This window comes from Bos grunniens, chromosome 19, assembly GCF_055505025.1.
Source record: "Bos grunniens cultivar Pamir isolate PY7600 chromosome 19, Bosgru_T2T1.0, whole genome shotgun sequence".
NCBI classification, from domain to species: domain Eukaryota; kingdom Metazoa; phylum Chordata; class Mammalia; order Artiodactyla; family Bovidae; genus Bos; species Bos grunniens.
The window spans coordinates 39,099,465-39,124,126 of NC_141183.1; the positions used below are offsets into that span (position 1 = coordinate 39,099,465).

General features: G+C 49.2%; 1 protein-coding gene across 1 annotated transcript; it reads left to right on the top strand.

Annotated features, from left to right (window-relative positions):
• Window positions 1-738: 738 nt before the first annotated feature.
• TRPV1 (transient receptor potential cation channel subfamily V member 1) lies at window positions 739-23,613 on the top strand. The gene is made up of 15 exons (XM_086359626.1): window positions 739-1,058; window positions 1,802-1,959; window positions 2,035-2,187; window positions 2,579-2,719; window positions 2,857-3,155; window positions 4,359-4,538; window positions 6,005-6,163; window positions 7,536-7,656; window positions 9,143-9,263; window positions 10,686-10,851; window positions 11,256-11,322; window positions 12,904-13,223; window positions 14,488-14,615; window positions 15,814-15,929; window positions 22,612-23,613. The coding sequence occupies exons 1-15, from the start codon at window positions 754-756 to the stop codon at window positions 22,782-22,784; spliced, it is 2,607 nt and encodes an 868-aa protein (XP_086215752.1). The 5' UTR covers window positions 739-753; the 3' UTR covers window positions 22,785-23,613.
• The last annotated feature ends 1,049 nt before the right edge of the window (window positions 23,614-24,662 follow it).

A 24,662-nucleotide genomic window follows, 5' to 3' on the forward strand; every position in this document is an offset into this window, starting at 1 on the left:
TGCCTTTTTGCATTTCTTTTTCTTGAGGATGGTCTTGATCCTTGCCTCCTGTACAATGTCACGAACCTCTGTCCATAGTTCAGCCCCAGGATGCTTCAAATATACTAATTTTACAAAATAACAAAAAGTGCAAAAAACTCCCTATAAACTCTACAGTTACAGCAGCCAGGTCAAACAGCAAAGGCAGGCAAGTGCCTAACTGGTGGCAGGGACACACGGCACCCGAGGGACCATGCAGTGTGGACACTGTGGAGTGTGAGTGTTGGTCTCCGCCAGCCACCTTGTTCCTGGGAGTGCAGACTGCTTGGCTCTTTGGGGCTAAGCCATCTTCATCGCTGAGTTCCTTCCCAAATGCATAGCCAGCAATAAACTCTCCTTCTGGTTTCCCCTATTCTGATCTTGGGGGAGTCAGGGCAGTGGTTAGCACCCCCATTCTACAGATGAGGCAACTGAGGCCCAGAGAAGGTGAGTGATCCACCCATCCTGGTGGATCCAAGCTGGGGGCTCTTGCATCTCTGGAGGCTGATGGACAGGGGTCTGCTAGGTTTGCTCCCCACTGGGGCCTCTGGGTGCGAGTTACTACACCCTGAAAGCTTTCTTTCTGGAAGGCTGGGAGCAGCAGCTGTTGGACTTCTGGGGGTTCCTGCTTCACAGGAGCCTTTGCAACAAGTACAGTGGGGGCCAGGGTCATGCAGTCCTCCAGCTGGGAACAAGCCTGATCTTGGTGGCTGCCCACAGGCTGCCTCCTGGGCCATGGAGAATCTGGCACGGATGAAGAAATGGGGGAGCTCAGAATCACGGGAATCTCAGGACCTGCCTCAAGAGGACTCCTGCCCAGATCCCCTAGATGGAGACCCTAACTACAGGCCAGCTCCAACCAAGCCCCACAGCTTCCCCACAGCCAAGAGTCGCAGCCGACTCTTTGGCAAGGGTGACTCGGAGGACACATCCCTCATGGACTGCTCTTATGAGGAAGGCCAGCTGGCATCCTGCCCAGCCATCACCATCAGCCCTGTAGTCATCATCCAGAGGTCTGGGGATGGCCCCACCTGTGTCAGGTAAGCTGCATGTGAAGCCCCCTCCTCCCTTTTCACTGGGAGCCTAACTGGCCCAGCTGGCTGAGATACCAGCCATGGTGACTCCATGTGATACTTGAGTTTATGGGCAGAAGGTCATAGAGCTGGGGAGTTGAGGGGGCCTCCAGAGGTCACCTGGTCCAGCATCTGTACTCACAGAAGCTACAGGACATGTGACCACACGTGCTGGCATGTATGCTGATCCTAGCTGTTGGCTGATCTCTGGGTCCAGGCTTTGAAGGCACACCAGCCTCAATCATGTAGACTTCAAGTTGGAAAGCTCAAGGGCAAGATGCTTTTAAGCAGAGTACAAGACTGCTCCAGTGAGTGTTCAGAAACCTCCCACCACCTCCAAGGCAGGACAGGGGCTCCCCTGGTCTGGCTGACTCCTGGGGCCCTATGAGGATGCTCTTTCCCTTAGCTGAACCCCTGTCCCCAACCCCCTCCAGGCTACCCCAGTCTCCAAGCGGGCAGAGAAGTGAGTGGCCTGGGTGTTGCAGGAAGTAGTGGCTGCAGAGATTTTCTAGCTGATGCCTACAGACAGAATGGGGGTACATGTGTCCCACTGTTCCCTGTTACAACCTGGACTGAGGGGTGGCTTTCTTATCACATTTTTCCCCCTTTCGGTTTGCCTCGGGATTTAGTTGTTCTCCCTGACCAGCTCTGAAGGTCTCAAGGCCGAGGGGAGACCAGAATATGAGATAAAGGTGTTCTCTGGTCCACAGGCAGCTGTCCCAGGACTCTGCTGCCACTGAGAACCTCAAGCTCTACGATCGCAGGAAGATCTTCGAAGCAGTTGCTCAGAATAACTGTGAGGAGCTGGAGAGCCTGCTGCTCTTCCTGCAGAAGAGCAAGAAGCATCTCATGGACAGCGAGTTCAAAGGTGGCCCCGAGGCCGTCGGGTTCCTGGGAGGGGCCTCTCCGCAGCGCCTGCTCTGACCCCTGCTTTGTCTTGCAGACCCAGAGACAGGGAAGACCTGCCTGCTGAAAGCCATGCTCAACCTTCACAACGGGCAGAACGACACCATCCCCCTGCTCCTGGAGATAGCCCGGCAGACGGACAGCCTGAAGGAGCTTGTCAACGCCAGCTACACGGACAGCTACTATAAGGGTGAGGTGGCCGGGGCCAGCACAGCTCTGCCCACATGCTCTCCTGGAGCGAGGGGGCACCCTCACACCCCGACAAGCCTCTGAGCCCTTAACTCCCTTTCCCAGCCACTGAATCAGGATCTCCTGGTCCTGGGGGTTCCCTACCTCTCCCACCTCTGGCTTGCTGCTCCTTGCTCTTGGGAAATTGTAAGTCCTTCAGCTCCCAGTCTGGTGTTCCCTGTTCGTGGGAGGCTCTACTCCTGTTCAGGGACTCCTTGAGCATCTTTAGGGGATCCTGGATTGCTCTGTTGGGGGAATCATCCCACACATTCTGTCCAGGCCCTCCCTCAGCACCTGGCCAGTCACCCCTTCAGGACTACCAGCCCCAAGCCAAGAGCATGCATCCTCCACAGGCCAGACAGCACTGCACATAGCCATCGAGAGGCGGAACATGGCGCTGGTGACCCTGCTGGTGGAGAATGGGGCCGATGTCCAGGCTGCGGCCAACGGGGACTTCTTTAAGAAAACCAAAGGGCGACCTGGCTTCTATTTTGGTAGGGAGACCATGTGGTAGACACTTAGCATCTTGGAAGTTTGGGGTGGAGACAGAGGGAGTTGGAGGCTGGGTGGTGCAAGGGCCAAGCCAGTCTCTTTCCAGGGAGGCCCACCGTGTGCCTGTGGTTGGCTGCAGGTGAGCTGCCCCTCTCCCTGGCTGCGTGTACCAACCAGCTGGGCATCGTGAAGTTCCTGCTGCAGAACTCCTGGCAGCCAGCCGACATCAGTGCCAGGGACTCAGTGGGCAACACGGTTCTGCACGCGCTGGTGGAGGTGGCCGACAACACGGCTGACAACACCAAGTTCGTGACGAGCATGTACAATGAGATTCTGATCCTGGGGGCCAAAATCCACCCTACGCTGAAGCTGGAGGAGCTCACCAACAAGAAGGGGCTGACGCCGCTGGCTCTGGCCGCCCGGAGTGGGAAGATCGGGGTAGGGAGGGGGAGTCATGCCTGAGATGAGGTGGGAGGGGGTCTGCCTGCCTTTCTGAACTTCTGGCATCAGATGAAGCTTCCACATCAGCCTGTAGGGGGTTAGAAGGGTGGGGGCATTAAAGTAAGCCAGAGGAATTGTGAGGTGCTGAGCAGAAGCCAGCAGCACACATATGGCCAGTTCTTTTCTCTTTCCTATACTATTTCTTTTTAAACTTTTTATTTTGTGTTGGAGTATAGCCAGTTAGGGCTTCCCAGGTGGTGCTAGCAGTAAAGAAGCTGTCTGCCAATGCAGGAAACAAGAGACATGGGTTCGATCCTTGAGTTGGGAAGATCCCTTGGAGGAGGGCACAGCAACCCACTCCAGTATTCCTGCCTGGAGAATCCCATGGACAGGGGAACCTGGCGAGCTATAGTCCATGGGGTCAAGAAGAGTCGGACATGACTGAAGCAACTGAGCACACAAGCATGCACAGCCAATTAATAAGCAGTGATAGTTTCAGGTGAACAGTGAAGAGACTCAGCTGTGCTGAGTACATATACACGTACGCCTTATCCCCCAAACTCCCCTCCCGTCCAGGCTGCCCACATGTGGCCGTTTCTGATTTTCAACTCTGAGCATCACCAACAAACCATGGGGTGAGGGTGGGCTGAGCCAAGAGTGAAATGGAAAGAGAAACTGTTGGTGCTTTTTCATGCAAGACAGGACTTTTAGGTGATAGGGAGTCCTAATGGGGTAGGACAGGCTTCCAAGTCTGTGGATGATGTCAGGCCATGGAATGCTGAAGATGGGGCTGGGCAGCTGGGAATTGGGGGTGGGGTGGGAGTTTCTCAGTACCAGGGGATTCTGGGAGCTGGTCCCTGCCCATACTGAGTCTCTTAGGACGAGAAACCTGGCTTTATAACTTTGGTTGTATTTCTCGAATTTTCTTTATTTCCTTTTGGCTTGAGGTTTTCTAGAGGGGACCACTGCAGTCCTTCACTGAGAATTGGGGGGCCAGGTATGATCAGGTGATAGGTCTGAGGTATTGGGCAGCTTGATCTAGAAAGCAGTTAAGAGATTGCTGAATGTGGGTGGGGACCCTCCTGGGGCTTGGGCAGGGTCTTCAATGGACTCAGAAGCAGAATTATTCTTGGAACAGAGCTAGTGGCCTGTTCAGGGCCTCAGGCTGGCCTCTAACAGGTTCTTGTGTCCCTGGGGCAGGTCTTGGCTTATATTCTCCAGAGGGAGATCCAGGAACCTGAGTGCAGGCACCTGTCCAGAAAGTTCACCGAGTGGGCTTACGGGCCTGTGCACTCCTCACTCTATGACCTGTCCTGTATCGACACCTGTGAGAAGAACTCGGTGCTGGAGGTGATCGCCTACAGTAGCAGTGAGACCCCTGTGAGTGGACTGGGGTGGGACCCAGCTTGCGGTCTCACCGCAACCCCAGCCCCCTCTCTAGCCCATGGTCTGACTCTGCCGGTCCTCCCATCACCTGCTACCTGGGGCTTGTATCCTGCCGCCTCACCACCCCATGTATTCCCACTGAATGTCTTCCTGTATCATACACTCTATACATGATAATATTACAATAAAACTTTAGCATTTCAAAAGTACATAGACAAGAATCCTCCATTTATACCGCATGAAAACATGTAGCTTCATTTTGTTTATATAAATGGGATCATACTATATATAGTACAGAACAACCATTTTTTTTTTTCACTTAGTGGCATGTCTTATAGATAGTTTTATATCAGCACATATGGGTCTACTTTATTTTTAAAAAATGACTGCAAATACGGGGCTCCCCAGATGGCTCAGTGGTAAAGAATCTGCCTGCCAATGCAGGAGACATGGGTTCAATCCCTGGGTTGGGAAGATTCCTTGGAGAAGGAAATGGCAACCCACTCCAATATTCTTTCTTGTCTGAGAAATCCATAGACTAAGGAGTCTGGTGGGCTACAGTCCATGGGGTCACAAAAAAGTTGGGTACAACTTAGCGACTGAAGAGCAACAGCATCACTGTAAGTGTTCCACGGTAGCTGGTGCTGCTGCTGTTGCAGTCAGTAGGGATGGGGGTGAATATCCATAGGAGGCCTTCCGAGTTATTTCCAGTTTTTTCCTACTACATGCTGCAGGTTGTTTGGCATGGGCTTGAGAATTTTTCTATGAAGGACATCTGAATTGGAATTGCTAAATCAGAATGAACGTCCTCCAAAAAGATTGCATGAGTGCATTTGCCTACCATCAGTAGGTACACGTCTACCCAAGTCCTTGCCAACCTGGGTATTACCTTTCTTTTTTTTTTTTTTCCAAAACTAGTTTAAGTCCATGGAGCCCAAACAGCTATTTCATTGATGTCTTAATTCTTGTTTTCTTGATTGCTGTCAGGTTGAGAATTTTTTCATAGGTTTTCAACCATTTGTATTTCTTTGGCAGAATAGCAACATTCATTATCCTTTGCCATCTTTTCTACTGGATCATTTGCCTCATCCTTTTAGTACATAGAGGCTCCTGTTATAAAATGAATTGCTCCTTTCTCTACTGCACATGTTTCAGATGTTTGATTTTCTCCTAGTCCCCTAGCCTCTTACAAAATTCATTTGCATCATTTGGGTCCATCGTAGAGTCACTAGTCCAATCATACCTCTTCTTCACTGCTTCACTGCACCGTAGGGGTTACACAGCTAGAGGGTGGACCATTCAAGCAGCCTGCTGGTCCAGACCTGTGACCCTCTGCTGCTGCTCAGGCCAAGGGCGTGGTCATTCAGAAAGTGGGTATGAAGAGTCCCTGGGGCTGAAGGGGGCCTGAAAGGCGGATCTTACTGGGAGGAGTGGGCCTCACCTCTCTTTGCTTCCCTTAGAATCGCCATGACATGCTCTTGGTGGAGCCGCTGAACCGCCTCCTGCAGGACAAGTGGGACAGATTCGTCAAGCGCATCTTCTACTTCAACTTCTTCGTCTACTGCTTGTATATGATCATCTTCACCACGGTCGCCTACTACAGACCTGCGGGAGGCCAGGTGAGCCTAGGCTTGGGCCTCAAGGAGGAAGAGGGCAGGGGATGGGTGTTCCTAGAAGACCCCAAGACCCTGGACCCAGGCGGGGCCCAGGAGACATGGAAGGGTCACCTGGAGATCTTACATTCCTGTTCTCAGTCTTCCTTCTCCTGGTTGTCCCGCACCTGCTTCATGTTCTCAGCCCCTTCTTCGGCCTCCTGGTTCTGAGAGGCTGAGCCTGTGGTCGCTGAGGTATCTGATTGTAGAGGGGCGGGGGATCTAGGTTGGAAAGGATGCAGGAATTAGGGGGCTGGAAGCAGCTCTCTGCTAGGCTGGGTGTCTTCAGGGTCGTGGGTGGTGCAGCCCTGAGCACATTGCCAACTCTCTCTCCTGCCCGCTTTCGTTCACTCATTCACACATGATTCATTCCCTGGACACAGACTTTGAGTACTGCAAGGCCCTGGACCATGCATCAGATCAACCTAAAGATCAGATTTTTCCTGCTATCAGAAGCCATAGGCTACCTCAAGTTTCTTAACTGAGTCCTTCATTCAATATCCCAGCACTTAACTTGCTGCCTTTATTTCCAGAGTGCCTTGCTTATAAATTTGGTTGAAAAATTCAACTTCCTAGTTAGGTGGAATCTGATTTCTATACATCTGTTAAGGCCATCTAACGAGTTTACTTTATTTATTTATATTTTTGGCCTTGCTGAATGCATATGAGATCTTGGTTTCCCAATCAGGGATTGGACCTTCGTTCCCTATAGTGGAAGCACAGGGTCTTAATCACTGGGCTTCCAGGGCTGACTTTAAGAGAAAAGAGAAATGTGCTAATGAAATGAGCTAGTGAGAGTCGGACATGACTGAAGCGACTTAGCAGCAGCAGCAGTGAACCAGTGCTTATGAAATACGGATGGTAGGCTGAAAGGAAACCCACTCTAGAACACTGTGACTGAAACACAAGGACAACACACACATTCCTTTCATCATCTGAGGGAAACCTTGACAGTCCTGGGAGATCAGGGGTTCACCATAGGCTGTGGGAACAGCAGGAAGCACATGGCATGTATCTGTAAGGGTGTTTCCACCTATGCCACCACTATCCTCCCAGCCAAGCAGAACTCTAGACTAGGGCATCATCCGAGAGACAGCACAGTACATCAGGGATGCTCCTCTTACCACCTGGAGGCTTTCCTCTTACCACTTGAGAATCAGGTCCCGTCTCCTTGCAGGTGTCCCCATAGTAATGCATTGTCTTTGGGTCTCTCCTGACGGAGACTAAGCCTCTCCAGGAGGGGCTGGGTCTTAATCACAAGGCTTTGCACCTGGTAAATGTTTGTTGAATGAATGAATGAGTGAGTGAGTGGAATCATTAATCTCTTTGTCCTTTGCAGCCTCCCTTTAAGCCGAAACACACGGTAGGGGACTATTTCCGAATCACTGGAGAGATTATTTCTGTGGCAGGTGGTATCTACTTTTTTTCCCGAGGGGTAAGCATTCCTTCCCACGTTGTGAGTTTCCATTATCACCTAAACAAAAAACCAAGAGACTCATTCAGTGCTCACCACTGTTTTAAAAAACCTTTTTATATTGTATTGGGGTATATCTGATTAACAACGTGAGAGTTTCAGGTGAACAGCGAAGAGATTCAGCCATACATATACCTGTATCCATTCTCCCCCGAACTCCCCTCCCATCCAGGCTGCCGCATAACATTGAGAAGAGTTCCCTGTGCTATACAGTAGGTCCCTATTGGCTATCCATTTTAAATATAGCAGTGGCTCCCCGACTTTTTAATGCATCAACCATGTAATGGCCCTGCTTGAGAAACTTAGGGATGCATAGGTTAAAGTGAGAGCCCTCAGGCATTCATGGCTGGGGAGGGGGTACTGCTTTGCGCAGTATGTTCCCCTGCAGGCCCAGGTCAGTCACACTTGAAGACAGGCAGTCAGGGCTGTCCACTGAATGTAATACTTAATTACAGAGTTAGAGTGCAAGTCTCTTAAGAGACGGGATCATGACTGGTAGCTGTTTAATTAATTGAAACAGTTCAGTAAAGCTCAGAAGAATGAAATATGTATATACTGGAACCATTTTATTATTTGTTTATTTTTAAAAGACCCCCCCCCCTTTTTTTTGGCCATGCCATGTGGCTTGTGGGATCTTAGTTCCCTGACCAGGGATCAAACCTGTGCCCCTTGCAGTGGAAGCATAAAGTCCTAACCACTGGACCACCAGGGAAGTCCCTGGAATCATTTTAACTAAAATCCCCAAATATGCATATTCCTGCGCCATTCTTCTAATACATGTGGGACCACTGTTTCATGCACAAAAGATTCTGAATGCAGAATTTGAGATTATGATGATTTTTCCCCCTTAATCTTTTTGATCTAAGCCACACTCTGTTTTTTAGTAGCTCATCTTTAAGGAGTCTTTCCTAATCATTGGACTCTGTCTTCACAGAAATAACCGTCTTTATTTTCACACTCATGGTTTATATTACCGTAAAGTACGAAACTGCAGTAGTAAGTGCAGTGGGCAAAAAGGCCACTTTTTGCAAAGGCCACTTTCTTGGCAAACAGGATTAACCACTGGGAGGGCACAGAGCATGTGAGTGTCCTGGAGAGGAGCATTCACCATCGGCATCAGGCAAAATGTTTTCAGAGTGAAGAGCACTGGTTTATCCAATGAGCTAGTTCAGGAGGCTGGTTAAAGAACTTTTACTTCAATTCAAACTTAGAAAAAGCACAAATTAGAAAGGAGGGGGAAAAATCGCCCAATCCCATCATTCAAGCATAGTGATTGATACTATTTTGGTGGTTTTCCTTCCCATCTTTACTTCTAGATACAGTTGTAATTTCACTCTATTTAAAAAAATTCTCCTGACCGAGTCATACAACATTACCCCATTAGTCTGACCCAGGCTGCTCCACTGTCTTCATTATCTTTGCTTCGCTGCACTTCTGTGGTACATCATGGTGCTGTTTAGAAAACATTCTAGTTGCTCAGTGTTTAATCTTTCCTGAGATCTTGTTCTCTGTTTACCTGCAGATTCAGTATTTCCTGCAAAGGCGGCCGTCGCTGAAGACCTTGTTTGTGGACAGCTATAGTGAGATGCTTTTGTAAGTGATACTGACTCTTATGCCTCTGTAGCAAATGGCATCTTTTGGCCATGAGACCTGGGATGACAGCAGTCAGCTCATTCTCACTCATTCTCCCACATACACTGGGCCTGGAGCCTAGTAGGGCTTCACAAACATGTTGAATGAATGATGGAAGGCACCCAGTAAACCTTTGCTGGGGGATTGAATACTGAGGGTCCACTCCGCCCCAGGTATGTTCCAGGTACTAGGGGATGACCAACCTGTTCCCCAGGCTCCTGTGGTCTACAGTCAGACTTAGATGTACCCTTGTTCCTTTTTCTCATCCTTTTATCCATCCATCTGGGAAGGCACCACTGAGCAGACCCTGTCATGGGATTGCCCAGATGTCCTCTAAGCCTGTCCAGGCCTCTGATGGGCAGCCCCCACCAGACTGAGGAGCAGAAAGGACACTTTCCCTGGCTCTGTTCCTGAGTTTGAGGAGGTGACCAGCAGACTTACCTGTGGTTTTTTGGGAGCGCACAGCCTGTTCTCCTCATGGGCCTAGACCTTCTAGATTATCTGCTGACAGTGAGGCTGTTGTTCCCAGGAACTGGGTAGGGAGGTTGTTGGAGCTAAAGCCCTGTTTTTCAGCCTGTTTACATTGTTGCCTTTAGATTCCTTTTCTTTTTTCCTAATTGCTCCTCCCATGAACTCTCTTACCACAGATATGCTGTATATCTGTTTATGTACTATATTTATTTATTTAAAAATTTTATTTATTTACTTTTGGCTGTGCTGGGTCCTGCTACGTTCAGGCTTTCTCTAGTTACAGTGAGCAGGGGCTACTCTCTAATTGTGGTGCCCCGTGGCATCTGGGATCTAGTTCCCTGACCAGCGATTGAACCCCTGAGCCTGCACTGGCAGGTGGATTCTTAACTACTGGACCACCAGGGAGGTACCATCTTTGTATCTGTGCATTGTGTGTAAAGAGAATAAGATTTTGCACATGCACCCCTCCTCCTATCCCCCGACCAGCACCCGGAACTGATTTTTGCCTCTTTGGGACAATATCGCTCCTACTGAGACTCATGGGCTAAAGGAGGTAGCATGGCCATCCCCTCTCCCACCTTCCTCTATGGCCTTTGAGGGGAGGTCCTGGCATCTTGGGGCTTCCCAGGTGGCGCTAGTGGTAAAGAACCCACCTGCCAACGCAGGAAACATAAGAGATGCGGGTTTGATCCCTGGATCGGGAAGACCCCCTGGAGGAGGGCGTGGCAACCCACTCCAGTATTCTTGCCTGGAGAATCCCCATGGACAGAAGAGCCTGCTGGGCTACAGAGCTGAACGTGTTCTCAAAGAGCTGAACACGACGGAAGGGACTTAACACGCGTGCACGCCGGGCATCTGGGGTCTTGTCTGTGAGGGTGCCTGTGGACAGGGCCTGCTGTCCCTCCTCCTCAGCTTCATGCAGTCGCTGTTCATGCTGGCGACCGTGGTGTTGTACTTCTGCCACCGCAAGGAGTACGTGGCCTCCATGGTGTTCTCCCTGGCCATGGGCTGGACCAACATGCTCTACTACACCCGCGGCTTCCAGCAGATGGGCATCTACGCCGTCATGATCGAGAAGGTGGGTGCCAGTGCCCCAGGCTCCTCCGAAGAGCCTGACTACCTCCTGGGGGTGTGGGACCCAGCCCCACAAACTCCAGCCCTCCTCTCTGCATTGTCTGGGAAGGTCCTGCTTTAAGATCCACTTTCCCAGAGAATTCCCCAACAATCAGGCAATCTGGCCTTGACCCAGGGTTGGGGGCGCCCTTGAAACTTGACCCCCACCCCCATCTGCCAGGCTCCCTCTCTCACCAGAAGTAAGTCCCTCACGACTCCTGAGCTGAAAACCACCGAACCACACCTAGCTGTCTGCCCTCTGATTTCACGTGGGCTCAAGGAAGACCCCCAGGCTGACACAGCCCTAGCACTTGCCTTGGCCCCTCCTGGGCCTGGAGGAGGGTCTGACAAGCCCACCCTCTCCTGCAGATGATCCTCAGAGACCTGTGTCGCTTCATGTTTGTGTACCTCGTGTTCCTGTTCGGGTTTTCCACAGGTAACGGGTATGGTCGGGGCTGGTGGGAGGCCGGGGCTCCTGCTGACCTCAGCTTCCTGAGGACTCTGCAGGGTCGCGTGGGGAGAGGCCCGCTGGGGTGTGTGTCTGCAGGTGACAGAGCAGATGGACAAGGAGCACACTGAAATAATAGTAGGAGGAGAACCTGGAAATTGATTCATAAAAGATTTTAGGTCATTTTAGAGGTATAAAGTGCTGCTTGCCTGTGGTAGAGTTGCATCTTGACTCAAAAAAATTTTTTTTAATTGATTTATTTTAATTGGAGGAGAATTGCTTTACAGTATTGTGATGGGTTTTGCCATATATCAGTACGAATTGGCCATAGACGTACATGTGTCCCTGCCCTCCTGAACCTCCCTCCCCACCCTAGGCGCAAGATGTCTATACTCTTTGCCCAGATTCCCCTGGTTGTTGTACCACATTTAAAAAATCGCTTTCTCTTCCACTACATACACATACACACACCACACACACATACATAGTGTGTGCTTAGTTGCTTAGTTGTGTCTGATTCTTTGCGACCCCATGGACTGTAGCCCACCAGGCTCCTCGGTTCACGGGGATTCTTCAGGCAAGAATACTGGAGTGGGTTGCCATGGCCTCTTCCAGATAATCTTCCCAACCCAGGGATCGAACCCAGGTGTCCTGCATTGCAGGCAGATTCTTTTCCATCTGAGCCACCAGGAAAGCCCAAGAATAATGAACTGGATAGCCTATCCCTTCTCCAGGGGATCTTCCCAACCCAGGAACCAAACCAGGGTCTCCTGAGTTGCAGGCGGATACACACTACATCATACTTATAAAACAAACAAACAAACAAACAGAATTGCAGATATGATCAGTCCTTTACCACTAAATACTTCAGTGTGTATTTCCTGAAAACGAGAACATTCTCTTTCATAAACACAGCATAATGATCAAAATCAGGAAATTAACATCAATACTGGACTATTAGCTAATCTTCCAGCCTTCTTCAAATTTCACCAATTGTCCTAATAATGTCTTTTATAGAAAGGAAAATCCCAGATAACACATTACAGTCACTTGTCAAGCCTGTTTAGTCTCCTTCAGTCTGGAGCAGTTTCCTCAATCTTTCCTTCTCTTTTGTGACCACATTTTTATTGAGTAAAGGGCAGTTTTTTTAGTGTCTCTTGGTTTGGGTCTGGCTGATGTTCCCTCACAGTTAGATTCAGGTGTGCATTTTTGGTCAAAATATCAAGGAAGGAATGTGTGTTTTCCTTATATCAGGTATCCCATGATGTCTGTCTATCCCTTTCTAGTGATGCTAACTTTGTGGTTTTTTAAATCAATTCATCTATTTTTGGCTGTGCTGGGTCTTCGTTGCCGCACGCAGGCTCTCTCTAGTTGCAACGAGCAGATTATGACAAACTGATAGTTCTGAAGAAGGCAGTACCTTTTTTTCTCCCCCTTTAAATTCACACAAAAACCACATGGCCAAGCCAGAGTTCCTGCTGTGGACCCATCCTGGGGCAGTGGGTGTGCGGGTTGGGGACCCTGGGGTCTTCGGCTTCCATCCGGCCACATGTTCCCTGTGCCCTCCAGCGGTGGTGACACTGATTGAGGACGAAAAGAATGACTCTGTGTCGGTCGAGTTGTCGCAACACAGGTGGCGAGGGCACGGCTGCCGGTCGGCCGACAGCTACAACAGCCTGTACTCCACGTGTCTGGAGCTGTTCAAGTTCACCATCGGCATGGGGGACCTGGAATTCACCGAGAACTATGACTTCAAGGCTGTCTTTGTCATCCTATTGCTGGCCTATGTGATTCTCACGTACATCCTCCTGCTCAACATGCTGATCGCCCTCATGGGCGAGACGGTCAACAAAATTGCGCAGGAGAGCAAGAACATATGGAAGCTGCAGGTGAGTTGCAGCACCAGGGGGTCAGCTGCTCTGGCTGCTGCTCAACACAGCTGGGTGCACGGGGGACTCTTTGGGGAGGGGGCAGACAGCCCAGCCAGACCGGGGGCTCAGGCAGCAGCCTCCCCTCAGTTGTCTCCCCTCTGGCTCCTCTGCCCAGGGTCACCAGCTGGTGTTCATGGACTCCGTATCTACTGTGGGCTGGGCAGTCCCTGGGAGGAGGAGACAGAGGGTTCAGCCCCAAGGGGTGCCTGTCGCAGAGGATCTCGGTCTCGATTGGGCACCAGAAGCCAGACTCTGGGAGCAGCTAAGATGGGATGGGCCCTGAGAGCTGTATATATATATATATATATATATTTTTTTTTTTTTTTTTGACTGTGCCGGGTCTTAGTTGCTGCACACGGCATGCAGGCTGTTAGTTGCGGCATGTGGGATCTAGTTCCCTGACCAGGGATCGAACCTGGACTACCTGTATTGAGAGCGCAGAGTCTTAGCCACTGGACCACTAAGGACGTCCCCTGACAAGTGCATTTTTGAGCTTCCTAGGCCACCTCTGCCTTCCCAACTAATAATAAAAGCACCATTCTTACTAAGTAGCGCTGGCTCTACACCAGGTACTGTTCTAAGTGTCTCACTTACATGCTGTCTTTAATCCTATAACACTGCTACCAAGAGGGCACTCTCACTATTCCCGATTTTGGATGAAGGCACTGGTTTCCCAGGTGGTGCAGTGGTAAAGAATCCGTTTGCCAGTGCAGGAGATGTGGGTTCCATCCCTGGGTCGGGAAGATCTCCTGGAGTAGGAAATGGCAACCCACTCCAGCATTCTTGCCTGGAGAATCCCATGGACAGAGGAATCTGGCGGGCTACAGTATATGCGGGTCGCAAAAAGTGTCAGACATGACTTAGTGAGTAAACAACAACAGAGGCACAGAGAAGTTAGCTATCTGTCTCCAAGGCAACCAGTAAGTAGCCCAGCCAGGACTCAGCCCCGGGAAGTCTCACCCTCAGGCTCTGCTCTTAACTGCTACATTATGTTGCCCCTCCTTGAGCTCCTCGGGGAAAGGGTCTGGGGCTGGCTGTGCCTGTGCAGGTCTGAGCTCCATCCACGGAGTGTGCGCTTGCTGGGCTAAGACTGGAAGTCCATCCTGGAGGTACAGGGACAGGAGAGCCCCTGAAGACACTGATCTTGGCAGGCGGCACTGGCAGCCGGGGTGGCCCCTGGATGAGCCCTCTGCCCTCTGCCTTTCGTGTCTCCTTCCTGCAGAGAGCCATCACCATCCTAGACACGGAGAAGAGCTTCCTCAAGTGTATGAGGAAAGCCTTTCGCTCAGGCAAGCTGCTGCAGGTGGGGTACACGCCTGATGGCAAGGACGACTACAGGTGGTGTTTCAGGTAATTTCTGAGGCAGGGGGACCCACCCAGAGCTAGCTGTGAGGACAGAGATCGGCCTCAGGGCTCACCTATGGGCATGGGGACCCACCCAGAACCAGCTGTAGGTACAGGGGGCCATTCTGGGGCTTAGTATGAACCTGAGGAACCACCTAGAGTCACCTGTGGGAACAGAAGCCTTTCTTAGGGTCTCTTGGGACCAGTCATGAGCATAGGGGGCTCTCCCAAGGCCAGCTATAGGTATAGGGGCTCCCCTGGGGTTGGCTGTGGGTACAGAGGACCCATCATAGATCCCAGACTGTGGGACCCAGACGTGAAATACTGGAAAACAGGGTGTCCAGAAGGGGTCACCTAGCCATCAGAGTCAGAACTAGGAATCCAGTCTTTAAAGTCCCTGGGCCCCAAGGTGTAGTCAGAGGACACATCTTCAGAGATGGTGTCCAAAAGGCAGGTCCCCTCCTCCCTGGAATTCCCTGGGAGTTCAAGTGGTTGGGACTCTGTGTTCTCACTGCCGCGGGCCCAGATTCGATCCGTAGTCAGGAAATTAAGATCCTGTAAGCTGCTTGGTCGGAGAAGGCAATGGCAACCCACTCCAGTACTCTTGCCTGGAAAATCCCACGGACTGAGGAGCCTGGTAGGCTGCAGCCCATGGGATGGCGAAGAGTCGGACACAACTGAGCGACTTCACTTTCACTTTTCACTTTCATGCTTTGGAGAAGGAAATGGCAACCCACTCCAGTGTTCTTGCCTGGAGAATCCCAGGGACGGGGGAGCCAGGTGGGCTGCCGTCTATGGGGTCGCACAGAGTCGGACGCGACTGAAGCGACTTAGCAGCAGCAGAAGCAGCAAGCTGATTGATGTGGCAGGCTTCTTGCCTACCAAGGCAGGAAACACCAGAGACCCGGGTTTGACCCCTGGGTCTGGAGGATCTCCCGGAGGAGGGTGGGGCAACCCGCTCCAGTATTCTTGCCTGGAGAATCCCCATGGACAGAGGAGCCTGGTGGGTACAGTCCATGAGGTCAAGAAGAGTCCGACATGACTGAGATGACTTAGCATGGATGCACTTGGCAAAAGCAAACACCAAAGGCAGGCCTCTCCGGGCCCTCCTCTTACCAGCTGTGTCTCCCCGTCCTGGTCTACGGGGGCGCTGGGACTGCGGGGCTGTGGACCACCAGCTCCCTGCTGCCCCATCTCCTCGCAGGGTGGACGAGGTGAACTGGACCACCTGGAACACCAACGTGGGCATCATCAACGAAGACCCGGGCAACTGCGAGGGCATCAAGCGCACCCTGAGCTTCTCCTTGCGGTCAAGCCGAGGTGAGGTGCGAGGGGAAGCGGGGCAGGTGAAGCCTTGGGGTCCCCCACCCCCTGGAGCAGCCTCGGGGGTCAGCCACCCGCACACTCAGTCACAGGGGCTCACGCATGCCCGCACAACCCACAGCTCCATGGCCCCGTACCTGCTGGCTCTGCCAGGGTCCCTGGTCATCCGTGCCCCAGAGGAAGCTGTCAGCCCACATCCAGCCTCCGGTGGGCTGCCCTGTCTCCGCCCTCCTGGTCCTCACACCCAGCGTCTGCACTCAGCGACGTGAGGCTTACGGACGCAAACAGGGACTCTCACCTGGCTCTTCACAGGCAGGCAGGCAGAGGAGGGAAGAGTGGGAGCAGAGGAGCCCTGCGGAGAACCACTACCAGAAACCAGGTCTTTAAACCGTTAATGGCAAACATTTTAAGAGTAGACTTGAAATGAAAGGTCCAGGGGAAGACATTCACCTAATAGTGAGGCACACCTAGTCTCTTATATTGAACACATGTTGAGTTATAATTACAACCCTGCATTAATTCTTTTATTTTTTTTTAAATTGTGGTAAAATATATATAACATGAAATTTGCCATGTTAACCTTTTTTTTTTTCAAAGCGTATGGTTTGGTGGTATTAATTATATCCACCATGTTGGGTAAGCATCACCCTTATCTATTTCCAAAACGTTTTCAAGATTCCAAACAGACATTCTGTACCATTCAACAATTAATCCCATTTCCCCCTCCTCCCAGTTCCTAGTAATCTCTGACCTACTTTTTGTCTCTAGGAGTTTTCCTATTCTGAGTACTTCATGTAAGAGGAATTACTCAACGCTTGTCCTTTTGTGTCTGACTCAATAGTGCTCCATTGTATGTATATAATGTATTTTATTTATCCATTCATCTGTTCACTGACAGTAGAATTGTTTCCATCTTTTTGACTGGTGTGAATAATGCTGTGAACCGGCTAGTGTACAAGATTCTTTTTGATTCTCTGCTTCCCAGTCTTTGGGATGGTAGTGGAATTGCGGGATATATGTTAATTTTATGTTTAACGTTTTTGAGGAACTACCAAACTGTTTTCCAAAGCAGTTGAGTCATTTCACCTTCCCACCAGCAATGTACCAGGGTTCCACATCCTCACCTGCAACTCGTTATTTCCTGTTTTCGTTTTGATTCTAGCCATCCTAACGTGTATGAAGTAGTGTCTCACTGATTTGCATTTCCATAATGACTAATGATTTTGAACATCTTTTCAAGTACTTCAGTTCAGTCGCTTATTTGCCATTTATACATATTCCTTGGAGAAATGCCTATTCAAGCTCTTTGCCCATTAAAAAATTTTTTTTAAATTGTTGAGTTATAGGAGTTCTTTGTATCTGCCAAATGTAATTATTTATCAGATATATAATTTTCCAATATCTTTTCTATGCTGTGAATTGCCCTTTGGTGTACAAAAGCTTTTATTTTGATGAAGCCCAATTTATCTATATTTAAAAATTAACTAACTGGAGGATAATCACTTCACAATATTGTATTAGTTTCTGCCGTACAACGATGTGAATCAGCTATCAGTATACATACCAATTTATCTATTAGTTTCTTTGGTTACTTGTTCTTTTGATGTCATGTCCAAGAAATCACTGTCAAATCCAGTCCAATGTCAGGAAGATTATTCCCTCTGGTTTGTTTTTTTCTTTTAGAGAGTTTTCTAATTTTAGCTTCTTACCATTTTTTCTATATCTTTTCTTTTTTAAAAATTAATTTTTTAATTTTAATTTTTTATTTTTAATTGGAGGATGATTGCTTTCCAATGTGGTGTTGGTTTGTGCCATACAACACCACCAATCAGCCATAAGTATACATATATTCTCTCCTGCTTGAGCCTTCTTCCTAAGTGGCTCCCTACTTAGGCTCCCTCAAGTGGGTAACTCCCTACCATTTTTAAGTTGCCTTTTTCTTGAGTCAGCATGTTCTTGGTTTCTGAAAACCTTGGGCTGTTTCCCAGAGTTCTGACTATGTTGCTTCTAAAGTTTCTGCCTTTAGAAAAATGTTTTTGTGGCAGCATGCATGTTTGGAGCTGTCTACTTTGCCATTTTGCTGATGTTGCTAATTTTGTTTTTATTGTTGCTAATTCTTAAATGAACAAAGAATGAATCAAATGTTGATAGATTTTTTTTTCTTGTTTTGGTTCATTGGGGGAAAGGCATGATTTTTCAGGCAAACTTGCCTGATAGCACGATACTGCAGGTTTTAGATTTGCTATTGCTTCATAGAGAAGCTCATTTTTTTCCATTTTACAAACTTTTTAAAAATATCCTTTATTGAGATGCAATTTGCATCCAGTAAAATGCACATATTTTATGCGTACACTTTGATAAGTTTTGACAATTCCCTGGAGAAAGAAATGGCACCCCACTCCAGTATTCTTGCCTGGGAAATCCCATGGACAGAGAAGCTTGGTGGGCTACAGTCCATGGGGTCGAAAAGAATTGGACAGGATGTGGCAATTAAGCCACCACCACACACTCAGGCAACCACCACCTCATTCAAGATGTAGACTGTTTCCATCATCCTGGAAAGGCCCTCATGCCCCTTTGTGGTCAACTCCACCCTCCTCATCCCAGGTAACTATCTAATTTCTATCTCTATTGATCAGTTTTACATAAGCTTTTGTTTACCTGAAAATGTTAATTCCCTCTTCATGTTTGAAGGATATTTTCCCAGATACAGAATTCTAGGTTAATAGGTTTTTGTTGCTTTTTAATTGTGTATCTTAATTTAATTTTTTAAAAATTATTTTTTGGCTGTGCCCCAGGGTGTATGGGATCTTAGTTCCTCAAAAAGGGATTGATCCTATACCCCCTGCGGCGGAAGCCCAGAGTCTTAACAACTGCACCTCCAGGGAAGTCCCCTTTTGTTGGTTTTAATTTCAGTACTTAAACTATGATTCTCTGCTGTCTTCTGGCCTCTGTTGTTTCTGATGAAAAATCACCTGTAATTTGCACTGCTGTTCTCCTTTCTGTAGTGTGTCTCCCCTCAACTGCTTTCAAAATATTCTCTTCATCTTTGGTTTTCAGCATTTTGACTAAAACGTGCTTAGGTATGCTTTTCTTTGGTTTTATCTTGCTTGTGGTTTGTTGAGATTCTTGGATCTGTACATCAATATGTTTCATCAAATTTTGGAGACTATATACACTTCGCTTTATTTTCCCTATGTTCTTTGTTTTACAGGCATGTTGGGCCGTTTGATATTGTCCTGTGGGCTTCTGAGGCTTTGTTCATTTTCCCTCAAATTTGATAATTTCTACTGATCTGTCTCCAAGTTCATTGACCCTTTCCTCAGTCATCACCAAACTGCTATTAAGCCCGTTCAGTGAATGGACTATTTGGTTCTGGAATTTCTATTTGGTTCTTTAAAAAAATAGTTTCCGCTTCTCTCCTGAGATTCCTTAGCTGTTCCTTCATTAAGATTGTTTTCTTGGGACTTCCTAGGTGGTCCAGTGGTTAAAACTTCATTCTTCCAATGCAAGAGACACGGGCTTGATCCCTGGTTAGGAACTAGGATCCCAAATGTTGTGTGGTGTGGCCAAAAAAAAAAAAAAAGATTGCTTTCATCTGGTTCTTTGAATGTATTTATAATAGCTGCTTTTGATTCTCCACCTACTAAATCTGCTAAATCCAACATTTGGGCCATCTTGGGGTTAGTTTCTACTGACTGGTTTTTTCTTGACTGTGAGTCACATTTCCCTGTTTCTTGTATGTCTGGTAACTTTTAATTGTATACTGGGCATTGTAATAATATGTTGTAGAGACTTTTGATTGAATTTTCATTCTAGCTGGCAGTTCAGTTACTGATGAATCACTTTGAACTTGTGTATGCTTAGCTTTAACATTTAATTATGGTAGATCTGTGGAAATGTCAAGATGTTTACCAATCCCATCAAACTTGTGGGACTCAACCTCCAGGCTCTTTGCACTGTGGATCTTGTCAGCACTTGACTTTAGGTTTTTTAAGGTGGGTCTCTCTCTCTCTTTTTTTTGTTCTTGGCTGAGCTTCTGGGCAGGTAGGATCTTAGTTCCATGATCAGGAATCAAACCCATGCCCCCTGCATTGGAAGCAAGGAGTCTTAACCACTAGACCTCGGAATTAGGGTGGGTCTTGAGTAGACCTTATTCTAGTGTGTAGAGTAAGTAGGGCATTTCTGGTATTTTAGCTTGATCCTCAGAGTAGAAAAAGGGTGTAAGGAGGCCTGTCCCCTGGTTGGACTGGATCTCCAATATCGCTCAGTACTGCTCAGATTCTGATGTTTCTGTCCCACTTTCAACCCCACAACAGCCACTCTCTGATAAGATTTTGCAAGTATACTAACTCTGAGCCAAGTACTTGAGGGGAACCCCATCCCAAAGACTTCTGGACCTCTACCCGCACAGCTCCCTTCTTCTTCTCCTGCACCCTGTCCCAGGGATTCTAGCAGCTTCGGCTGCTCAAAACTCTGCTCTCTTCTTCCTTAGCTCAGAGGCACTTCCACACTCTGCTGAGACTCCAACTCCCGGCACTACAGTCTGAAAACTAGTCCCTAAAGAGTACTTCAGGGCGATCACAGGGCTCACCTTGTGAATTTCACTTCTCTCAGCAATTGCCGCTTCTCAGTCTGTGGTCTTACGCCTGAAGACATTTGCTGTATGTATTTTGTCCTGTTTTACAGCTGTTTACAGCAGGATGGCTGGCCATCAGAGCTAGAAGTGGAAATCTGTTTTATTAAGAGGCTTACTTTTGGAAAACTACTTAAGGGCTTCATCGGTTTTCCCAAGGGCCTCCTTCAGGCCTCTATACTTCCCCCTGCCCACCCCGAGTTTCATTAGAAGCATCCCCTGTGCCATGTCAGAGTACTTATTGATGCTCTCTTTTTCAATTGTTAACTGGTCCAAGTTCACCACAGAGCCATTCAGAGATGGCTTTGCATGTGATATGAACAGTTTTCTGACATTGCTCTTATTGATTCCACAAAACTACGCACCTTTGGCAAGATTTGCTGTTTCACTTTGCAGTTATGTCTGCATGACATTGTTCATTGCTCATTCACTGTGCTATTAATAAAGCCATTGACCCAGTGGCAGGGATACACACACAACTCATGTTACTTGGGGTGCGGCTAGGAGATGGTTAGAGGTTCCCTGGTTTCACACATGTGATTAATTAGGAAGCATTTCCTGAAGATTTTGCTTTCCTAATCAACTTTGTAACAGTGGAAACTCCCGTAATGAGTAGTGAGATCATTTAATAATGAGGAACTCTCCCCACCCACTTAGCCCATGTGATTGGCAAGGGGTGGGGGAATGCATCAGAGAAAGGGCAGGGGAGATGGTGGTCAGTGGCTGAGCCAGGGAGAGCATGTGAGGGCGTCTCGGCATCAAGACTGAGGGAAGTGGGCCCTGGGAGCCCCACGCCTTCTTTGAGGGCCCAGGAACTGGAACTGGGCCAAGCAATCTCTGAGGTTGGGTTTCCCCACCAGCCAGCCAGCCAGGCAGGAAGGAGATGGTGTCTCAGCGAGCACTTGGCCTGTCTCCCCATGGAGCCCCCCTGCTTCTATGCCTTTCCTAAAACCTCCTCCAGCCATCTACTTGGTATCACACGGGGCTTGGGGAGCAGGCCAGGGTCAGCTTGTGGGCCCAGGGGAAACCCAGGACCTGGAGAATTCAGCTGGGCCCAGCTTCCCATGATCCTGATGCCTTTGAGATGTGGCCAGGACAGGACACCAGCGGAGGGGAATGAACTGTGGCCTGAGGGCAGAAGGTATGATTTAGGCTGGCTTTCTAGAGAGATCAGACCTGAGAGGGCCAGCCAGAGGCCTTGGCTGACCGGGGCTCTGGCAAGTGGGAGGAAAGCTTGTACAGCTGTCCCTCTTGGCTGTCACTTCTCTGAGGGTCACCCTGTGGCGGGGGTGGGGGGAGCGGCTGGAGATCCTAATGAGGGTGACAATGGGGTCTTCCTCAGGGCTTTCCTGGGATTTCAGGCCATACATGAGAGCCCACGTCAAGGCCCAATGTCATTATGGTCCCCTTGGCATTGTTCCCAATCCGCTGTGCACCGGTGGGGTCTGGGCTCCAGATCCTGATTCTCTGGCTGGCGTTCATCCCCCTGCAGCTGATCTGGTGTGGAGCCGCTCTCGGGGCAGCCCCAGTGCCTCTTTCCCTCCCACTTGGGCAGGGAAGAAACAGAGGCTGAGAGTAGCAAGCCCTGGACTCTCCTGGGGCCACAAGCAAGTCAGGGTGGAGTCGAGGAGGGGAATTTAGGAGCTGCCTGAGCAGATGAGGCTCCTGGAGCAGCTGAGGGAAGAGGAAACGGCCCCCATCCCTGTGTCTCGGAAGCACTGAGGTGCCTACACCCCACTTAATCTAGAGGGTGGTAATGCCAAACAACTCTTTGGTATCATTTTGCTGCCTCCAAGGCAGTATTAGGCTTCCCTAATGGCTGAGCGGTAAAGAATCCGCCTGCAATGCCGGAGATGCAGGTTCCATCCCTGGGTCGGGTAGATCCCCTGGAGAAGGAAATGGCAACCCACTCCAGTGTTTTTGCCTGGGAAGTCCCATGGACAGAGGAGCTTTGCGGGCTACACTCCCTGGGGTCGTAAAGAGTCAGATACAACCGAAGCTGTTAAACAATGAGGGCAGTAATAGTGTTTCGTCATCGTTCAGTTGCAGGGAGGAACTGGAAGAACTTTGCCCTGGTTCCCCTCTTAAGAGACGCAAGTACTCGAGAAAGGCACCCTGCCCAGCCTGAAGAAGTTCACCTGAGGCACTTCACAGGGTCCCTCAAGCCCGAAGATGCTGAGATCATCAACGATTCTGTGGCTTTAGGGGAGAACTGAGGGATTGCACAGGGTGCTCTCCGCCCTGTGGGCCTTGGGGACCCCACTGCCCCTGGTGATGGCGTGTAGGGGCCTCTAGGGATGTCTCAGCAGCCTGGCCCCACCAGCGTCGCCTCCCAGCCTTTACTGGACCGCACGGGACAAGCTGTGGGAGGTGTTGCTGGATGCCCAGGAAGAGTCATCCAACCTTCGCTGTCCCCAGCTGCATCTCCTAAGACAAAAGGATCTCGCTTTCTGGGGTTTACTGACTTTATCAAACATGCGAATGAGAAATCTCCACATGCACGTATGCAATGCCCCTTTGATTTTCTATTCCTAGGAGTGAAAGGCAGCGAAGCCCAGGGAAACACCTCTGAGAACAAAACGCTTCCTTTGAGATAAAATGCCGAAGCACCTGTCTGTTTCGTGCTTAGTATCTCCCCTGTCCAGAGTGGTCTGGGATGGTGATGGTTGCTCAGTTGGAGAAGGTGGGGGAACCTGGCCCCCTTCCCAGCTCTGCCAGAACCAGGTGTTTCTGGAGTGACTCCCTCCTTCTATGTGATGCATCATAGTTCCAAAAATATTAGCTCTGCTGCTGCTGCTAAGTCGCTTCAGTCGTGTCCGACTCTGTGTGACCCCATAGATGGCAGCCCACCAGGCTCCCCCGTCCCTGCTGTTCAAATAAAATTATGGGACCATGTCCCAAAACCATGTGGCAAGAATTTTTTTTAATAATCTTCCATCTATAATGGCCATAGTCCCTGCTTGCCTGCAGTGGTACCTATTTCCATCTCCACTCAACTTGCCATCCATCAAATAAATATAGAAATAAACATATATGTCATATCAAGTGTGAACTTCGTGTCAGTCATTGGGCCAGTGTAGCTCTTTGGTTCCATGTGGTCTGTGTGTGCATGTATGTGGAACCGTGTGTGGCTAGGAGCCTCTGGTCATGCTTTAGTTGTTACCTGTGGGTGAGGGCACTCCTCCTACCGTAGTTAGCAAACTGTGGGCCATGGACCAAATTGGGTCTGCCACCTGTTTTAGTAAACTTAAAAACATTTTTTTTGGCCAGTGCCCTGCAGCATGTGGGAGCCTAGTTCCCTGACCGGGGATCAAACACACATCCCTTGCTTTGAAAACATGGAGTCTTAACCACTGGAGTACTGGAGAAGTTCTTAAACAAACTTTTATTAGCAAGCAATGTAGCTACTCATTTATATACCATCTCTGGCCACTGTCGTGCCACCATGCAGAGCTGAGCGGTTGCAAGAGATTTAATAGCCTGCAAATAGCTGCAAAGCTGGGCCTTTCTGGAAAATTTTGAGGACCCCTATATTATGGACTAGAATTTAAGAAGGAATGATCTAGAAAAGCACTTTGTCCCAGACACCAATGGGTTTTGTTATGTCTGTGGAGTGTGGAATGAGCTATCCAGTCATTAACTTGTTGGGTGTTGGTCCATAAGATGAAGGGTGACATTAGCTGAGGCCAGGCTTCGGTCCTTTTGTGAGAGGTCTACCCAGAGGGAACACTGGGTCACCCTCCTCCAAATTCTGCAGCGGCACGTCCACCTCCACACACAAGTCCAGCAGAGGAGCCTGGATCTGGTTGATGAAGGGGCTGGACGTGAAGTGAGCCTTGGCCAGACCACAGCAAAAGAGCTCAGTGGAGGAATACTGCTGACTCGAACTCGTGGAGTATTTATATAAAGTGCTCAATGTTCATTATCCTTTAAGCCTCCTAACAGCCCATGAAGATCTATTATTACTTCCATTTTATAGATGAGAAAACTGAGACTGGGACTGTTAGTAAGGTTACATAGCCAGTAAACAGCAATGCCTGGGTCTGACCCCCAGGCAAATTGGACTCCAAAGCTCAAACTTGACTGTGATGCTA

Excerpts from the sequence above, each read along its gene's own strand:
- TRPV1 (XM_086359626.1), top strand. The coding sequence starts at position 754 with ATGGAGAATCTGGCACGGATGAAGAAATGGGGGAGCTCAGAATCACGG. Across the intron at positions 2,188-2,578 it reads CACGGACAGCTACTATAAGG|GCCAGACAGCACTGCACATA; the intron begins GTGAGGTGGCCG and ends CATCCTCCACAG. Across the intron at positions 11,323-12,903 it reads CCTGTTCGGGTTTTCCACAG|CGGTGGTGACACTGATTGAG; the intron begins GTAACGGGTATG and ends TGTGCCCTCCAG.